Source organism: Chelmon rostratus, chromosome 6 (genome assembly GCF_017976325.1).
Source record: "Chelmon rostratus isolate fCheRos1 chromosome 6, fCheRos1.pri, whole genome shotgun sequence".
In the NCBI taxonomy this organism is placed as follows: Eukaryota; Metazoa; Chordata; class Actinopteri; order Chaetodontiformes; family Chaetodontidae; genus Chelmon; species Chelmon rostratus.
The window spans coordinates 29,870,153-29,887,826 of NC_055663.1; the positions used below are offsets into that span (position 1 = coordinate 29,870,153).

At 44.6% G+C, this 17,674-nt stretch overlaps 1 protein-coding gene across 1 annotated transcript; it reads left to right on the forward strand.

The window, feature by feature from the left end:
* The first annotated feature begins 774 nt into the window (after positions 1-774).
* cdhr5b (cadherin-related family member 5b) lies at positions 775-16,389 on the forward strand. Its single transcript, XM_041939626.1, has 18 exons — positions 775-865; positions 1,359-1,537; positions 1,630-1,683; positions 1,890-1,979; positions 3,042-3,128; positions 3,282-3,383; positions 4,372-4,557; positions 5,112-5,202; positions 5,282-5,376; positions 6,579-6,782; positions 7,148-7,267; positions 7,349-7,415; positions 9,216-9,449; positions 11,613-11,756; positions 12,326-12,469; positions 13,554-13,727; positions 14,903-15,069; positions 15,883-16,389. The coding sequence occupies exons 1-18, from the start codon at positions 775-777 to the stop codon at positions 16,387-16,389; spliced, it is 2,736 nt and encodes a 911-aa protein (XP_041795560.1).
* Positions 16,390-17,674: the final 1,285 nt, after the last annotated feature.

The following is a 17,674-nucleotide window of genomic DNA, read 5'->3' on the forward strand; positions in this document are numbered from 1 at the left end:
AGAAAACTTCTGTACATGCAGGTATGAAACCATACAGGAGGAAAAGACTAAAGTGTGAGTGTTTCAGTTAAAGCTGCTCCGTTCATTTAAAACCTTTCTGAACTTTGAGAACATCATTAAACAGAAACTCAAATATTCCCTTTGATGTAGGCTGAATAGTAAATTAGTGGTACCCTTTAAAGATTATCCATGAACACCTGCACTGTGACAAAACTGATGGTTTGATCCGAATATTTCTATCAGACTAAAAGCTGGAGCTCTCTCAGAGAACAGAGGTTACAGAGTAACCACACATGGTTACAATGGACCAATCAGCATTTTGAGTATTTTGAAGCAGTCGCAGTAACAGTCGCAGTAGTTTAGGTTAGAAGCATCTTGAATATGTAAAACCCACTGAAAGCCGTCCTTCCACCTTCAGTATATGAATGTCTTTGTCCCCCATCATTGTTGTCGACCATAAATCGGGATCAGGACCGGTGAACTCCTGATAAAGGCCAAGTGGAGCCGAGGATCATGGGGGACTTGCTTTGATGAAGACATTAGTTGATAGTATTCTTAGTGCTGTCTTTCTGTTTCTGTAACGTGGGACCGTGATGTGTCTCAAGTCAAACAGACGACATGAAAGACAGTAACAAAATAAGATCTTATATGACTTCTCAGCAAACAACATGCATGTTTTTATGGCGGGGAAAAGTCCAGTGCGGCCATAAAGCCGAGCAGATAAGCAGAGAACACAGACAGACGAGGATCAGTTCAAGCAGGACGGACGGAGACATGGACGGGATTCGTCCACACTTCACCGTGAGGACGTCCCTCGGCTTTCTGCTTCTGATTCTGCTTCAAGCGTCCACTGAGGCCCAGTCCTGTAAGTACTGACATCTGTTGGTCCAGCTGAGGCCTCTTTGTTTGATCAGACTGGTGTCACCTTCCAGGACATAATGGGCCCAGTAACAGCTCGCTAACTGGTCCGTACTGACGCCTGCTGCCTAGTGACCGGTTCGTTTCAGAGACGCCATCTGTGCTGACACCACAATGGAAATGATTCACATTTAATGCCGTTTCAGGGAATAATTCTGGTTCAGAACAGTGTGAAAAACACATGACGAGTGGAGGACCGGTGGCGCTCGCTGCACTTCCACACATTTGTCTTACTCAGCAAAAAAAAAACAAAAAAACATTGTGGTTCAAATCTCCCACGTTTTGCAGCTCTAGGCTAGCATCCTGATGAGCTGCGTGCTGGACACAGAGATGAAACTGAACGGCTATTTTCTAACCTGACTTTGGAGACGAAAGAACAAACAGGATGCATTAAACACTGGTATTGTGTTTGTAACAGGGCTCTTCTTCTCTCCCAGCAGCATGTTCTGCTCCTACTGATGTGTATTTGCAAGAAAATGACACTACCATAGTGGGTCAAGCTGTGGTGAATATCACAGTCAGCTCAGGGGTGACGCTCTCGATCCATCCTGAAAGCCTCGACTACCCGTTTAAGCTCGATGGAAACAGCCTGATACTTAAAAGCGTGTTGGACTATGAGGTACTGTAGGTCAACCAGATCCAAACCCATGTCTCAGTCTCAATACTGTGAACACACCTGACTGTTGAGCATGACATTTGTTTTGTTTGCAGACTGAAAAAAAATATGTAGTGAAGATCATCTGTACTGGACCCACAGGCACCGAGGTAAAACTGCCGTCATACACTAAACACGATGGAATCTGCATGAACTTTGCACTGATTTTTTTTATCTTTCACTTTGTGGAACTGTTGAAGAACTGTTGTTCTTCACATGTTTCTGAGTTTTAAACATGCAAAATCAGCAATAAACTACAGAAATAGCAAAACCAGAAGAAGTAATTTAAAGATGGATTGTTTCTCTTTGCTTCCAGGCGGACATTTCCATTTTTGTATTTGTGAATCCTGTGAATGATAACCCCCCAGTCTTTGGTCAGACCTCCTACAGCGCCGCTGTCGATGAGGTAAGAGTCTGATCGGTTCATGTAACTGAACAGGAATTATTGTTCATCATCACAGGTTCTTATTTGTGTGTTTAAATTCATGTATTTGTAACCTTATCTCAGGGCTGCACGGTGGCTCGGTGGTTAGCAGCGTCGCCTCACAGCTAGAAGGTCCCCGGTTCAATCCCGCCAGGGGTCTTTCTGTGTGGAGTTTGCATGTTCTCCCTGTGCAGCGTGGGTTTTCACCCGGTTCTCCGGCTTCCTCCCACAGTCCAAAAACATGCTGAGGTTAATTGATAACTCTAAATTGTCCGTAGTGGTGTGCGTGGTTGTTTGTCTGTATGTCTGTGTATATGTAGCCCTGTGGTAGGCTGGCGACCTGCCCTGGGTGTCCCCTGCCTTCGCCCGAGAGACTCCTAGAGGCTCCTAACCTTATCTCATATTTGAGTTGCAGATATTCTGGATATTGCGTTTGTTGCTAAAGTACACTATGTGGCCAAAAGTGTGTGGACACAATGTCCATATATTTTAATGCATTTTTGGTCTGGGGCTGATTTCGTGGTCTGGTTCCAGACAAAAGTCTGCATGTTACATCATGCATGTTGTGTTTGATTTTGTCCTGTTTCAACACGACAATGTCCACATACACAAATCCAGCTCCATAAAGAAGAAGTTTTCCTAGTTTACAGACCTCACAGCAGAGCCAGATTTCATCGTCTAACATCAGTGATGGGAGTAAGTCCCTGCAGCCAGGTTCAGCATGTGGTGGAAAGCCTGAAAGCAGAAGAGTGGAGGCTGTTAAAGCAGCACATTGAAGCCTGTGGGTGTGGAATCTGCCCCTCAAATGTGGCTGCAATGTTCAGCTGTCCACATACTTCTGGCCATGTGGACTATGAATGGGAACATTATAGTGAAGTTTGATTGACGCTGTGAGTGTCAGATACCTTTCAGATACCTGCGACTGGTCAGTGTTGTGGCTGCTCATGGAGGGTTGCTCCAGTGAATAATCCTTTGAAATGTTGAAAACTGTTTCATGTTAATATTACATCACACTGACTGACTGACTGAACCATTTTGTCCCAGATGACTCCTGTAGACACACCTGTGGGCCTCTTCCCTGCAACAGATCCAGACGGGCCGCAGCTCTTCTACACACTGACGCCTGAATCTGTAAGGCCTCGTCGCACTGCAACCTATTTTTAGATAAATTAGATATTAATTTAATCTCCAGTTCAGGGAGGGATCCAGCAGTGGGAGCAGGGGGAAACCGTGAGCTCAAGAGCAGATCCAACCAGTGTTTACTGTCCTGTTTGATTCCTGCAGAGCGGCTTTAAACTGGCGTCGCAGACCAAACCGGAGATCCTTGTTGCGAAGCTGCTGGAATATGACAAAGTCAGAAATGTCGAGCTGATATTAAAAGTTCAGGTGAGTGCCGCTCGCTGCCTCTGATGCCGTTCATCCAACTCAGTGAAACCAAATATTTCTTTCAGCCTCTGGAGGTCAGGCCGCTCTCCTAAATGCTAAGTCAGACATAAAATGAACATGGTCGCGGCTTTGGCTTCGCAGGTTGGGCAGATCATCCACTAATCACAGGGTTTGACCTCCTGCCGGCATGTCATGTGTTCATCATCAGGCTGGCGCCTTGCATGCTAGAGGCCAGGTGTAAAGCATGCATGTAAAAATGCAGTTCACATTCCACACGACAGCTTCTTCTTAAATCCACCAGCGAGCTGATTCATTACTTTTAGGAGCAGTAATGTTTCTAGCTCACTTTGATGAAGGAATATAGCTGGAAACATCTGGAGAAGTTGTACATGTTTATTTTGATAGACGTTACAGCCGCCGACACCCACCATCCACTCACACAGCTGCTTGATGACACCTCTTCTCCGGACCGTGGACAACTTACATCATTTGATTTTGTACACAGAGTACATCTAATGGACATTTTATGCTAATTTCATCATTGAAAACTCTTAAAAAATACTCGCTGACAACCTTTTTTTCACGATGAAAATAGATCAAAGCTTAATAAAAAGTGAAAACTAGCATTGTGACAAAAAGTGAAAGACAGAAAAATGACCGTTTTAATGCGAAGTCTTATCCAGTGACCTGCATCCATCTGCAGGATCAACTCGCTGTAGCTCCTGATCAGTAAAACAGTTTCCTCCACTGCCCCTCTTGTTCTGATCTCACATTCTGAAGCGTTCTGTCGACAGTTTATCTACAATCCTGACAATCAGGCAAGAAGTTTAAACTAACGTGAGGTTCAGGCACGCTCTGTTGTGTTGCTGTTGGAAGGAAAACGAACATTTCAGGATTAATGTCGGTGGTCAGCTATCGAAATCTTTGAATAATGATCACATCTAATCTGCGCTGAGGTAATCAGCTTCTGATTCTTCTTTTATTGAAGGACACACAGTTGGGAACAGACGCTAGCGGGCCTTCGTTCACCGCCACAGCCACCATCATGGTCACCATCAATGACGTGGACAACCGAGCGCCGTTGTTCCAGCCCTGTACCCTGTATGAGGCTGGGGAGGATTCGATCTGCCTGAACTCCGCCTACACCGGCACAGTCACATTAAACGAGCGAGAGGTGGGACCCGTCGGCTGTGGTAACACTTCACCTGGAGTCCAGTGCTGAAACTGAGCTGCCAGGTGACAAACGTAGACGGAGTGAGGAGAGCTCCAGCACCTCGAGGTCGATGAGCGGCCAATCAGCGAGCTCTCTCACTGAAGGTCCAGATAGGCTTGATAGTTTGACATATAAAGTCAAAGTGCATCCCACCGCCCCCCCGATCTCTTTCCAACAACTCTTTTATGTCTTCGTAGACTCAACACCACAAATCACTCATACCAACACACACGGTTCAGACAGTCCCTCCTTGAAGACATTGATGGTGTTACATTGGGTTGAAGATGCAAAAAGAATCAGAAGTACGACCTTAATTGCTGAATTGTCAGTTTGAGAAAGTGTTGGATGCAGCTGCAGTCACCTTTCCTGTCCGACAGGAGGTTTCAGCCGCTGTTAGACAATCTGAAAAGCTCAGGCTCAGTCTGTTCTCCGCTGTGCTCATGCAAAAGAATGATGGTCTCCTCTGCATTAGACACATGATGAAGATGATGATGAGAGTGTTTCCTCCTCTGCAGACCGGAGTGTTGCAGCTGGAACCAGGACCGCTTTACGCCGTCGACGGAGACTCTGGGATAAACGATGAGATAACGTACTCGTTCCTGAGCGGTGAGAAGCGGTCCGGCCTCCATATCCACAGAGAGAAGTCGTTGATTATTGGCAGCAGCTCAGTTTGTCTGTGTTTTAGGAAACGGCGGTCTGTTTGAGATCGATCCCGACACAGGGAACATCACCATGGTGAAGCCGGCCGACACGCTGGACACCATCACTCTGATCGTGCTGGTAAAGACAAAACATTCGATGGCTTTTATCCAGATCTTTCAAATGATGCTGTCTTTATGTCTCTGGTAGGTCTTGGTCTGTGTTGTTGCCTCATTCTGCAGCTTACTGTTGTAACACGTATCCTAGACAACCAAACAGTTCAAAGCAGCCTAGAGCGTCCTTTCACCAGGGCCACGGCCACCGCATCATGTCCTCTGTCCTTTTCCTGGGAGTCTGGAGGGTTTCTGTTGACATGGGAAGGAGTTTATATATAATAATATTATTATATTTGTTTTAAATCTGATCAACATATTTTTAGACTAAATCTCTCCAGTCCAACTGGAAATCACATGTCCTGTGTTCTCCTTTGTTGAAAAAAATCTGAAGCCAAACGCAAGAAACTTATATTTGATATTTTTCAGTCAAACATCAACATCCAGCCAAATGAGACAAAATGAGCATTATTTTCTCAAAGACCACATTTTCTTCCTTTTAATAATAACGAAAAAAGAAAAATTAGGGTTGATACTAACAATTATTTTCATCATTTTATTATTGTAGTTATTACAGTTGACATGTTCAGTTCCTTTTTGTTTGTTTTTTTTGGAAAAGCTAACACTCCAGATCCAAACATGTCAGAGAGGACGAAGAAACCTGCACAGACAGTATTGATAAGCTTATTTAAGATCGGTGCATCAGGGACTTTATAAAATTGTTTAAATGATTATTCAATAATCTGATAACTGTCATGTGACTAATTGATTCATTGGCTAATCATTTTAGCTATCTTTAAAAAAACTGACATGATGTTTGACTGCAAAGAAGGCCGACAAAATGTGATTTCAGTTGGACTTTAAAATGTGACGCTATGTAACCGGAAATAAAATGGATTTAATGTTCCCCACCAGACTTACATGTCCGGCAACACGGAGGTTTTAAAACAAAATTAACGATTATGTAAGAAGATGGAATTAACAGAAAATGGGTTAAAGCGGATGGGTGAATGAGCACATTAAATGTAAATGTTGTAGTTTTTGAGTTTGGTTGGTGGGGACTCAAAAACGTCCTCATAAGAGTTCTGCTGCAGGGACTTGGACTCCTGGTCACCTGGTTGCAGTCCTGCAAATCACCAAACCTCTCACAGGTTCCTGCGGTTAGAAACAAGATGGTCTGCGTTTGCTCTTGTGTTCAAATCTTCCATCAGGTATGTTTTTCTCTCCCAGGCTGCTCAGAAGATGAACCGGTATCAGTTTACCACCACCACCGTCACAATCACTGTCCAGGCGAAGAGTCTCCAACCTCCACAGTTTCAAAGGCCTCGTTACGAAGGCGTCGTCACCGGAGTGGGCAACATGATGATGGACAAGAACAACAGAGATCAGCCACTCAGGATCCTGGCCACTGATGGGGACTACGCTGCCCCTGAGGTAAAACACAGACTACACTTCTCTGATTCAGTATGGGGACGCCGAAACTGAAACGTAATGATGGGCCACAGCCAAAAGCAAAAACCTGTTGTTGTATCACTAAGATGCAAAATGGTATTCGGATCCTAAGTTCCTTTGATTGACCCGCTTACTGCCCAGTGGCTCAAACAAAGGCAACATGGGTCCGTGGCGTGATTCCAGATGATGTTTCTGGTAAACCCTCTTAGCTTCAGCAAAGTACGCTTAGCATGAGTGAACTAAAAGTGGCGGGCTACTGTTTAACTGAACTTTCAAAGAACCAGTTTTATTGTCTTATTGGAGTTTCGTACTTGAAGTGCAGCACTAACCTTTTCATTTCTTCTCAGGTCAAACAGGGCGTAAATCCCCACATCACGTACTCCATTACAGGGAGCAGTGAATTTGTCATCATGGACGGCTTTTTGTTCATGACTAAGGATCTCCCACAAAGCACGTTATCTCTGCAAGTGAGTTTACCCGTCTATTAAAACTTAGAGTGTCTGACTCATGTTTTTATTAAGCTTTCAACTTCACCTTTGCACCTGCAGGTGTTGGCAACAGACAACTCGAATGGTGAAACGGCTACCGCTGATCTCTTGGTGGAGGTGCCATCAGGTAAGACGAAAACCTTCACAGGGGGCTCTACTAAAGGTTGAGAGGTAGTCAACACGAGCTGCTGACCCCTCCGTACAGACTGACCCTTGTCTTTTAGTTTTAATCAGTTTCAGGTTGACGGTTGGCCAGTTTCCACCACAAAACTTGTGTGAATTCAAGAAATATGTACTGAAATTTCAACCAGAGGAACCAGGGGGTAAATTTCGAACCTGGGTCGCCCCATTGGAGACAGAATTGCTGTCTAAATTGCATTTAGTTACGGTTTTTAATTGTGTCACATATCCACTGTGACACAGTCCTGTGGTTGGTGTGCTCTGATGTCACAGAAAAGCTGAGTTCACTTGATGGTGGACAAACAAGGTTTCATGCAGTCTTGGTGTTTGACTGTCAGCGTTCTTAACCAGACTAAACGGGCCAACACATCTGAGTCTGTTTGAACCTCATCAGTTCTGATGCAAAAGCTCTTTCAGAGTGACTGAACAAAGGCTGAATTTCAGAACGGCCGTGACCAAACGCTGGTTTGCTCCACGTCATGTCAGTACGGGTGAAGATGCACCTGCATGAGCTGAACATCTTTCAACTTGCAAAAAAATCTGTGCGTATCCAGAAGCAACATGAGCAACATCTGCTTCGTGAATGTGTACAGACGGGAGGGAGAACATAAGAAGTTCAGTTTGTACGTAAACTATGACTGCCGATGTTTCCACATAAAGGATGTCACTTAACAATTTCTACTCGTGCACATTTTAATGTGCACTCCTGACCATGTGCATGCAGAAACCCCTGGTGGTAGAAAGGAGCAACTACAACCGAGCACACAAGAAGTTCGGTGAACGTCTTGACTCGGCGTTCTCGTTGTCCTCATGGGAAAACTTGCTACGAGCATATTTTTTACAACATCACGGCTCCTCCACAGAACTCACTGACCTTGTTACGGCTGGAAGGGAGTTACTTTGCTGCTCTGTGTCTGGCTCGCTCACAGGAGACACTGCCCGTGGGGGGGTGGCGTCTGGATGCATTATTACAGTGTTGGTCGCTTTCACACTCGTTGCATTTCGGCATTTTAAATGCTCTACATTTTTCCACAGGATACGGTTTATTATGGCGTTAATGCCTCAAGGTGTGTGAAGGTAACTAAGTCCTATTAAGTACCCATCCTCTTTAGCTGAGTAGCTCCATGAGCAGCTCATTAAGCTCATACATTAATGTTTTCCTTCGAAGTGAGATGAGGAAAGCTGTCCATATAACAATACAAAGGTATTTCAAGAGTCAACTTAGTGTCTCTTTAACAAATCAGCCACATTCAGGACAGAACGGTCATCACGCCTCTTCCCCACTCGTAGATACGAGCCCCCTGGCATCGACCATAAAGAGCTGGAAGCTTTACGTGGAGCTGGGACCAGCTCACACACCCGTTTCGTACTAGACGCTGTTGAAGGAAAAGGAAGCATTGGAAATTTATCACAACGTAAAGGATTTTCTTCAGGATGTTCTGCCATTGAATCAGTGTCTTTCAGTGTCTCCATCACTGACACAAACGACCTGTGGAGATAGATCTGAGTGTGATTTCACCATCTGAAGGGATGTGCACATGCATCATCTGCATTTGTAGAACAAATAAAAGGAATTCCCTCTCTCTGAAATCTTCCATCAAACTTTGTTTTCTAAAGCCTGAAAACAGAGACAAGAGGAGATGCAGAAGTCTTACAATACGCTGAAAGGTTAAACGCCTGAAACACTGCCTACAACAACTTTAAGGTTTGGAGAAAACAGGGACATGAAAATCTGCTCTCCTTCCAGGGTTCACCACCACCACTGTGGGCACTACAAACAGGATGTCCATGACGACCGTGGGGGATTCCACCATCTACAGCAAGACCACGAAAGACCCCATGCCACCTGTCTCAGCTACCACCGCCCCCATCCCTATTATACCCACTACTACGCCTACTGGAGGCAGTGGTTCACCACCAAAACCCAGTCTGACCACTGGAGGAGGCGTCTCCTCTACAAGCACAGCTCAGCCTTACACAGGTGATTTTCTCTCAGTAGCTTCAGTCATATGAAATATTTTCACACTCAGGGAGGGTGTGAGTGATCCTTACCTGGTTAATAAAAGATACAACACCAGCAGGTCATGTAGAAATGACACAAGAGTCCACTTCTGAGTTCCTGTAAAATTAGCAGACACAAAGTGTTCAAGAGTTGCCACACTAAGTGTGTCAAGACACAAAATTCTGAAATTCTAGACTTTTCGTCGGGGTGTGATGGGGCGTCCCAGAGGCTGCACAACAGGTCATTTAGCATGTCAAACCATACGAGTATAGAAGCCCCGTTGTCATTTAAAATTGGCCATGACACTGGGCTTCAGGGCAGCTAATCGTTCGAACTGGAATTTATCAGTTTGTCTTAGAAGACGTTTCTCCTCTCATTCGAGCAGGCTTCATCAGTTCATGAGCACCAGACTAGATAGGACAGCTCTAGTCTAGATAGGACAGCTCTAGTCTAGATAGGACAGCTCTAGTCCAATGCAATGGTGTTAGGTTCAAGTATTTATCCTCTGAGTGAGGCCAACCCCCAAAACCAGGGATGGTATCACTCTATTGTGAGGCAAACGATCCCCCCATTAAGGCGGGGTAGGGTGTAACCCTTAGGTGTCAACGACAGTCGTCTGCCTCGTTAGTGTCCCAGTATTCTCCAGTGGGCGATGTGAGTCAAAAAGGAGGTATCTGGACGTTATTTACCTTATTTGCCACACCACATCCAGAACTCAATGGACTTTGTAAATAAGATCTGGGACTTAAAACTAGACCCATCAGAAACAATGGTTTCCTTCGATGTCCCACCCACTGGAACACAAACTAGGTGTTATCAGAACTGTCCAACACAGAGCTGATAATGTTCCAACCAGCCAACAGGCCAGAGACAAGGAACACAAACACTTGAGGGGGGCCCTCAAAACCTGTGGTTACCCCAGCTGGTCTTTTGTGAAAAGTTCAGCTGCTTCCAGAAAGAACAGGGTGACAGAGGAGGAAAAGAGGGACAGACGGCATAACATCGTCATCCCATATGTGTCTGGTGTATCAGAGAAACTTGGGCGAATTTCAACAAACACAACATCCCGGTACATTTCAAACCTGGGAACACTCTCAGACAAAGGCTGGTGCACCCTAAAGACCGGACACCTCACACTCAGAAGAACAACCTGGTGTATGCAGTCCAGTGCAGTGAGGAATGCACAGACCTGTATATTGGGGAAACCAAACAGCCACTGAGCAGACGCATGGCACAACACAGAAGGGCAAACTCTTCAGGGCTGGACTCAGCTGTTTACCTGCATCTCAAGGAGGAAGCACACTCCTTTGAGGATAAAAATGTGCATATTCTGGACAGAGAAGACAGATGGTTTGAAAGAGGAGTACGAGAAGCCATCTATGTCAAGGTTGAAAAACCATCTCTGAACAGAGGGGGGGGGGGGTCTGAGACACCACCTATCTCCCACATACAATGCTGTCCTTTCATCTCTCCCAAAGAGATTCAAAGATTTAGCCTCTGAGGATAAACGACAAAGCCATTCACACATGGCTCCAGGAGCCCCCCAATGACAACAATGGGACACTAACGAGGCTAACGACTGTCGTTGACATCCAAGGGTTACACCCTACCCCGCCTTAATGGGGGGATCGTTTGCCTCACAGTAGAGTGATACCATTCTTGTTTTTGTGGGTTGGCCTCAATCAGGGGATAAATACTTGAACCTAACACCATCTCATTGGACTAGAGCTGTCCTATCTAGTCTAGAGCTGTCCTATCTAGTCTGGTGCGCATGAACTGATGAAGCCTGCTCGGATGAGAGGCGAAACGTCTTCTAAGACAAACTGACGAGGTCCAGTTGAAAACGACTGAAGGTCCTGAAGCTTACAATGACCCTGATGAATAAGAATATTCACAGACATCATGACACTGGTAATTTGTTGCATGCGACAAAATCATCTAAAAATCAGGCTAATTCGTGTAGTCTGATCCCGGCATCAAACAGACCTACCTGAAACTGTCCTCCAGCTCAGCACACTGCCTCAAAAACAAATTCCATTGCAAAACCAGACTCAGTCTCTCAGGGTTAGTGGGGTTTTTGCCAAAACTAAAATGCCTACAACAGCTTTGAGGGAGGGACATAAAAGTATGCTCTCCTTCCAGGTCTCCCCACCATGGCACCCATAGGCAATCCCACCTCCACCAGCAAGACCACTACACCTACTGGAGGCAGTGGTTCACCACCAAAACCCAGTCTGACCACTGGAGGAGGCGTCTCCTCTACAAGCACAGCTCAGCCTTACACAGGTGATTTTCTCTCAGTAGCTTCAGTCATATGAAATATTTTCACACTCAGGGAGGGTGTGAGTGATCCTTACCTGGTTAATAAAAGATACAACACCAGCAGGTCATGTAGAAATGACACAAGAGTCCACTTCTGAGTTCCTGTAAAATTAGCAGACACAAAGTGTTCAAGAGTTGCCACACTAACTGTGTCAAGACACAAAATTCTGAAATTCTAGACTTTTTTGCGGGGTGTGGTGGGGCGTCCCAGAGGCTGCACAACAGGTCATTTAGCATGTCAAACCATACGAGTATAGAAGCCCTGTTGTCATTTATAATTGGCCATGACACTGGTCATTTGCTGCACGTGACAAAATCATCTAAAAATCAGGCTAATTCATGTAGTCTGATCCCGGCATCAAACAGACCTACCTGAAACTGTCGTAACCCTTCCATCGCAAAACCAGACTCAGTCTCTCAGGTTTAGTGGGGTTTTTTTCAGGATTTTATTTTGGAATTTTTGCCAAACAACGCTGAAAAAAATGCCTACAACAGCTTTGAGGGAGGGACATAAAAGTATGCTCTCCTTCCAGGTCTCCCCACCATGACGCCCATAGGCAATCCCACCACCATCAGCAAGACCACTACACTTACTGGAGGCAGTGGTTCACCACCAAAGCCCAGTCTGACCACTGGAGGAGGCATCTCCTCTACAAGCACAGCTCAGCCTAACACAGGTGATTCTCTCTCAGTAGCTTCAGTCATATGAAATATTTTCACACTCAGGGAGGGTGTGAGTGATCCTTACCTGGTTAATAAAAGATACAACACCAGCAGGTCATGTAGAAATGACACAAGAGTCCACTTCTGAGTTCCTGTAAAATTAGCAGACACAATGTGGTCAAGAGTTGCCGACTTTTACTAGAAAATGTGTCTTGCTGTTGACACTCAGAGCAACCAACCACAGAGTCTCTGCCTTGTTGTGGAGTGAAAGCAGTCAGGTCTGAAAAGGTGCTACCAGACTTATGCCGGGATCATGCTACATGATATCTTTGTCTCTGACAATGGTCACCGTGTCAGAGCTAACGTTCACAGTGCCATAAACTCTCTAAACCAATCATGGCGCCTCATATTTTACAATCACGTACGGGTTCAGAGGTCACTGGGGAGGTGGGTGAAGCAACTGTCAGTCATGGCGACAGAAGTGTTATGTGTGATGCCGGCGGTCTGGTGTAGCAGGCAAAAAAGGCTGTGCGTTCCTTGTAGGACTGAGGACAGTAGGAGCAACAAACCTTTCTTCTGTTTCGTTGTCCCACCTCACAGCAGCAACCTCAGCATCCCTCCTCCTCACCATGTTTGTTACCTGACTGCGCTCTGGAGAGAGCACCTGATGGGTTAACACTAAGAAACACATCATAGGAGATGTCACACTAAGTGTGTCAAGACAAAAATTTTTTGACATGCTAGACTTTTTTTGCGGGGTGTAGTGGGGCGTCCCAGAGGCTGCACAACAGGTCGTTTAGCATGTCAAACCATACGAGTATAGAAGCCCTGTTGTCATTTATAATTGGCCATGACACTGGTCATTTGTTGCACGTGACAAAATCATCTAAAAATCAGGCTAATTCATGTAGTCTGATCCGGCATCAAACAGACCGACCTGAAACTGTCGTAACCCTTCCATCGCAAAACCAGATTCAGTCTCTCAGGTTTAGTGGGGTTTTTTTCAGGATTTTATTTTGGAATTTTTGCCAAACAACGCTGAAAAAAATGCCTACAACAGCTTTGAGGGAGGGACATAAAAGTATGCTCTCCTTCCAGGTCTCCCCACCATGGCACCCATAGGCAATCCCACCACCACCAGCAAGACCACTACGCCTACAGGCAATCCCAGCAAGACCACAAAAGACATCATGTCCCCTGTCTCAACTACCAAACCCAGCGTGACCAGTGAAGGATGCGTCTGCACAGCCAACACCGCTCAGCCTCACACAGGTGGTTTTCTCCCAGTAGCTTCAGCCGTATATATTTTCACATTCAGGGAAGCTAAGCTAAGGTGTGAGTGATCCTTATTTAATAAAGAATACAACACTGCATGTTCTATGTGTCGTGAGGTGATAACCAAGCCAAAAGAGTCCACTTCTAAGTTCCTGTAATTAGCACTCATACGGTGTTCAAGAGCGAATTCCGACTGTTGTTGACATTCACAGTGACCAACCAGAGTCTCGGCTTTGCCGTGGAGTGACGCAGTGAACAGGTGCTACCAGACTTAAACCGTACCTGAAACTCGTCCTCCAGCTCAGCACACTACCTCAAAAAACAAAGGGCGTAGCTAAAGCAGCTCCGTTCTCTCAGGTTTAGCGCTTTTCTTCTGGATGTTAGTGTAGATAAACATGCTCTAGATTTCTACATGAGCTTTGTCGTGTTTACTTCAGAAATGCTGCTATATTTACCTGTGATGTTTGAATCACTTAATAACTACATCGGTTTGTTTGCTCAAACAAGACAAAATCTGTATAAATATGTTTTGGCAGACAAAAATGACGTAGAAATCACAATAACCTTCTGAATGCACTGCTTATGGAAACCATTGATACAGGGGTAGCTAACATTGACTAGCTGTCAAATGTGGCACAAGGCTTGTAGCACATATCCCTTTTTCTTCGCTTGAAAGGACAAAGATTTACAAACTGTAAAACAGTAAAAGTACAGTGAATCAATAAAGTTTAACCAGATACCAGGAAGTCAGTTCTCAAAATACAATGGTTGTAGACTATTGTATGTTGGCTTCTACATTGTTAGCTGCAGATATTCTCGCAGCTGAACTGTTATCTTTGTTCTTGGTTAGCTTGACTGTGTCTTTCAGTATAGTTTTCTGTTAGAGTTGACTTTGGTTATTATTTCATTGTTATGTTTTGTTAGCTGCTAGATTAAATTTGACCTTAGATGCCTTTTGGCTACTCGATTGTTAGCTTGACTTTGCTTAGCACTGGTTCAAACTTCAAGTTCAGCTAACAAATCTGAGATTAACCTGCCAGTGAGAGAGACTGAAAGTCATGACACACTCATGAGTGAATATGATGATTTAGTCCTAATCCTGAACTTAAAGTTAGTTTCAGAGTTAGATGTTTGTTGGTGACACCTGTATTCAGTGACCTGTGTCCCTGCAGTGCAACCGCCAGGTGGCTACGGGCCGGAGGACATGGTGGCGCTCGGTGTAACCCTGGGCATCCTGCTGCTCATCTGTCTGGTCGTCATCGGGCTGCTCATCTGTCACATTCACAGGGGAAAAGCAGACTGGAGGAAAATCTACGAAACCAGCATTTTCCGAAGCTCCGTAAGTTAAAAATTCAAAAGCTTGTTAAAGTGCTGAGAGAAGGCAGAGTACAGGAAGCAGAGAAACTACTTCTACATCCAGACCGGCAGACCTGTAAGACCTTTTGGGTGTTCTGTCCGGAGGACAGGCTTCAAGGATGAGGACTAGTGGCTGCTTTGACAAAGTGCAGCTGGTTACTGTAACTTCACCTCCAAGAAAAAGCGGCACAGAGCTGCTTCCCTAAACTTGGTCTCAAGGCAGGGGTCTGTTAGCCTTGATTAGCATCCAGGCTGATTTTTTATGAGGTTCTTATCTGCGTAGCGTCTAGCCTTCATACAGATGTTTTAATACAGCTGCTCTTTAATGGCAACATACAGTAGTTCAACAACTAATCAGGATGCCTGTAGCACGGTGGGGAATTTATTGTGTACCTACCCACAAATAGCCAGAGGTCCATTTCTGTCATATCTGCCAGTATCTGTCCTGAAGAGTAAGGCTGTAGACAGTCAAAGTGCTAGTGACGTAAGTGTCTGCTAAATAAATGTAATGTTTAATGTATATGTGAGACCTCTGTTCACTGACTGAAGCAGCAGGAGTGCCTCAAAGGCCCAAGGAATAGAGCGGAGTTAAAATGAGTGAAAACCCAGCAGCTGTAAAATGGTGAATACATTTTTTTGACAGTCACAAACCTCCAGAAATTTGATTTAATAATTTAATCCATTCGGTCCAGTGACATTTGGAAGGTCTACAAGAGCAAACATTCATGGAAAACAATACTGCATATAAAGCACTGGTGTTAGCTCTTTTCTCTCCACATGTGTTGTCCTTCCACAGCTGGGTCAAGGTTCAGATGCTCAGAAGGGAGGCATCCAGTACACCAATGATGCCTTCCAGAAAGATGAAGATGGAAAGAGCACTGACTCCAACCGTCCAGAGCTAAGCATAGAGGCTGGAAAGCCACAGAAATCAGAGAGGGACTTTCCAGCGAGGGATGAGGCGATCGAGAAGTCTTTGGTGCCGCTGCACGCCCTCCTGAGCGACGACGCCAGCCTGTCGGGTTCGGACAAGTCCGACGGTGAGAAAGAGGTGAAACCCATCCTGACCAAGGAGAGACGCATGGATGACGGATACAAGTCAGTCTGGTTTAAGGAGGACATCGACCCAGATGCCAAGGAGGAGGTGGTCATCATCCCAGGCAGCCAAGAGAACGACAGCGAAGACGAAGAAGAAGAAGAAGAAGAAGACGAGGAACGGATAAAAAGAGTCGTCTTTAATGAGGCAGATCTGGACAGTGGACTCGCACTGACGATCAGTGATCCAGAAGAGTACTCAAAGTGTTGAACGCTGATCAGATCAACAGTCCTGTGTAGCGGGACCAGTGACACAGATCCAGGACTGAACGCACCTTATGGAGAGAAAGAGAAAAGTCAATAATGAATCTGAATTTATTTCTTAAGCCTCGCTCTGTGTGAAGGTTCAGATTTTGAGTGTAATTAATCTTCAATAGCTTTTATCTTTAAATACTCAATGTGGTGTAGTCTGATCAAGTTAAGATTAAGCTCATGTTAGGGTCATCATGCATGAAAGAAGTTTTAGGCTGCTGAGATCAGTGTTGTTAAAACGCAGGAATACAGGAGACAAATGTCTCTGTGGACCCCTGGTGGTCCTCACTAGTATTGCAGGCGGTCTCTGAAAGAGTTTTGAAAAATAAAAGTGCATTTAATGATTTATGCTCAATAAAACCAGACAAGCATTTTAAACTTGCTTTTCATTATTAGATTACAAAATGTGTCAAGACGCTGGCCGACAGCCGTTAAGGTGAAGCTATAGGTGTGTGTTGTGGAGTTGATAGCATAGCTTCAGTGCCATCACAGGTGCATTTGATATTATGAAGATATGGACAGGAGGAATGGGCTCTAACTGGACTTTCACACAGGAAGTGTTCATCCTTTTTTTACCGAACATGATTTGAAGCTGTGAGCTGTTTGACAGCCCATTCACTGGAGTTACTGGTATCTGGGGTTAATTATTATTCATTGCTGATGTTATTATGTCATTCAAAACTATAAGTGCACAGACAGTACCAGCAGATAAAGACCGCTGGTACTGTCTGTAATAAAAACCTTCCTGCTGATACCGAAGACTGTAAAACATCATGACTGAAACAAAGTCTGAAGGTATTAAATGATTAAATGATCCACTGCAGTTTCACTGAAAGAATGAACGCTCATGTTTAACTTAGAGCAGAAAACTGGTGTAAGTAAGTAAACTGTATATTAACTATAATAAACACTTAATCAGAAGACAGTGGCTTAAAATTCCTGAAGTTGTTAATAATAATTACAGAATTACTGCTTAATGAATATATGGTTCATACAATCAGCCTGTATCCTTATTTAATTATCTTGATTTTATGTGTTTATGAGAAATAAGGAGGTCAGCTGCCAGGTGGCGACACCAACAGGCTGAAGCAGGTACTGCACAGAAAAAACTACAGGACAGTGTCAGTACTTGACATGATTTTACTTAAATAAAAAAATGTACATCACATTTTAACAACAGAAATCATTTCAGTTTAAAAAATTACACCTGTTTGTACAATGACACCATTTTATAAAACCATCAA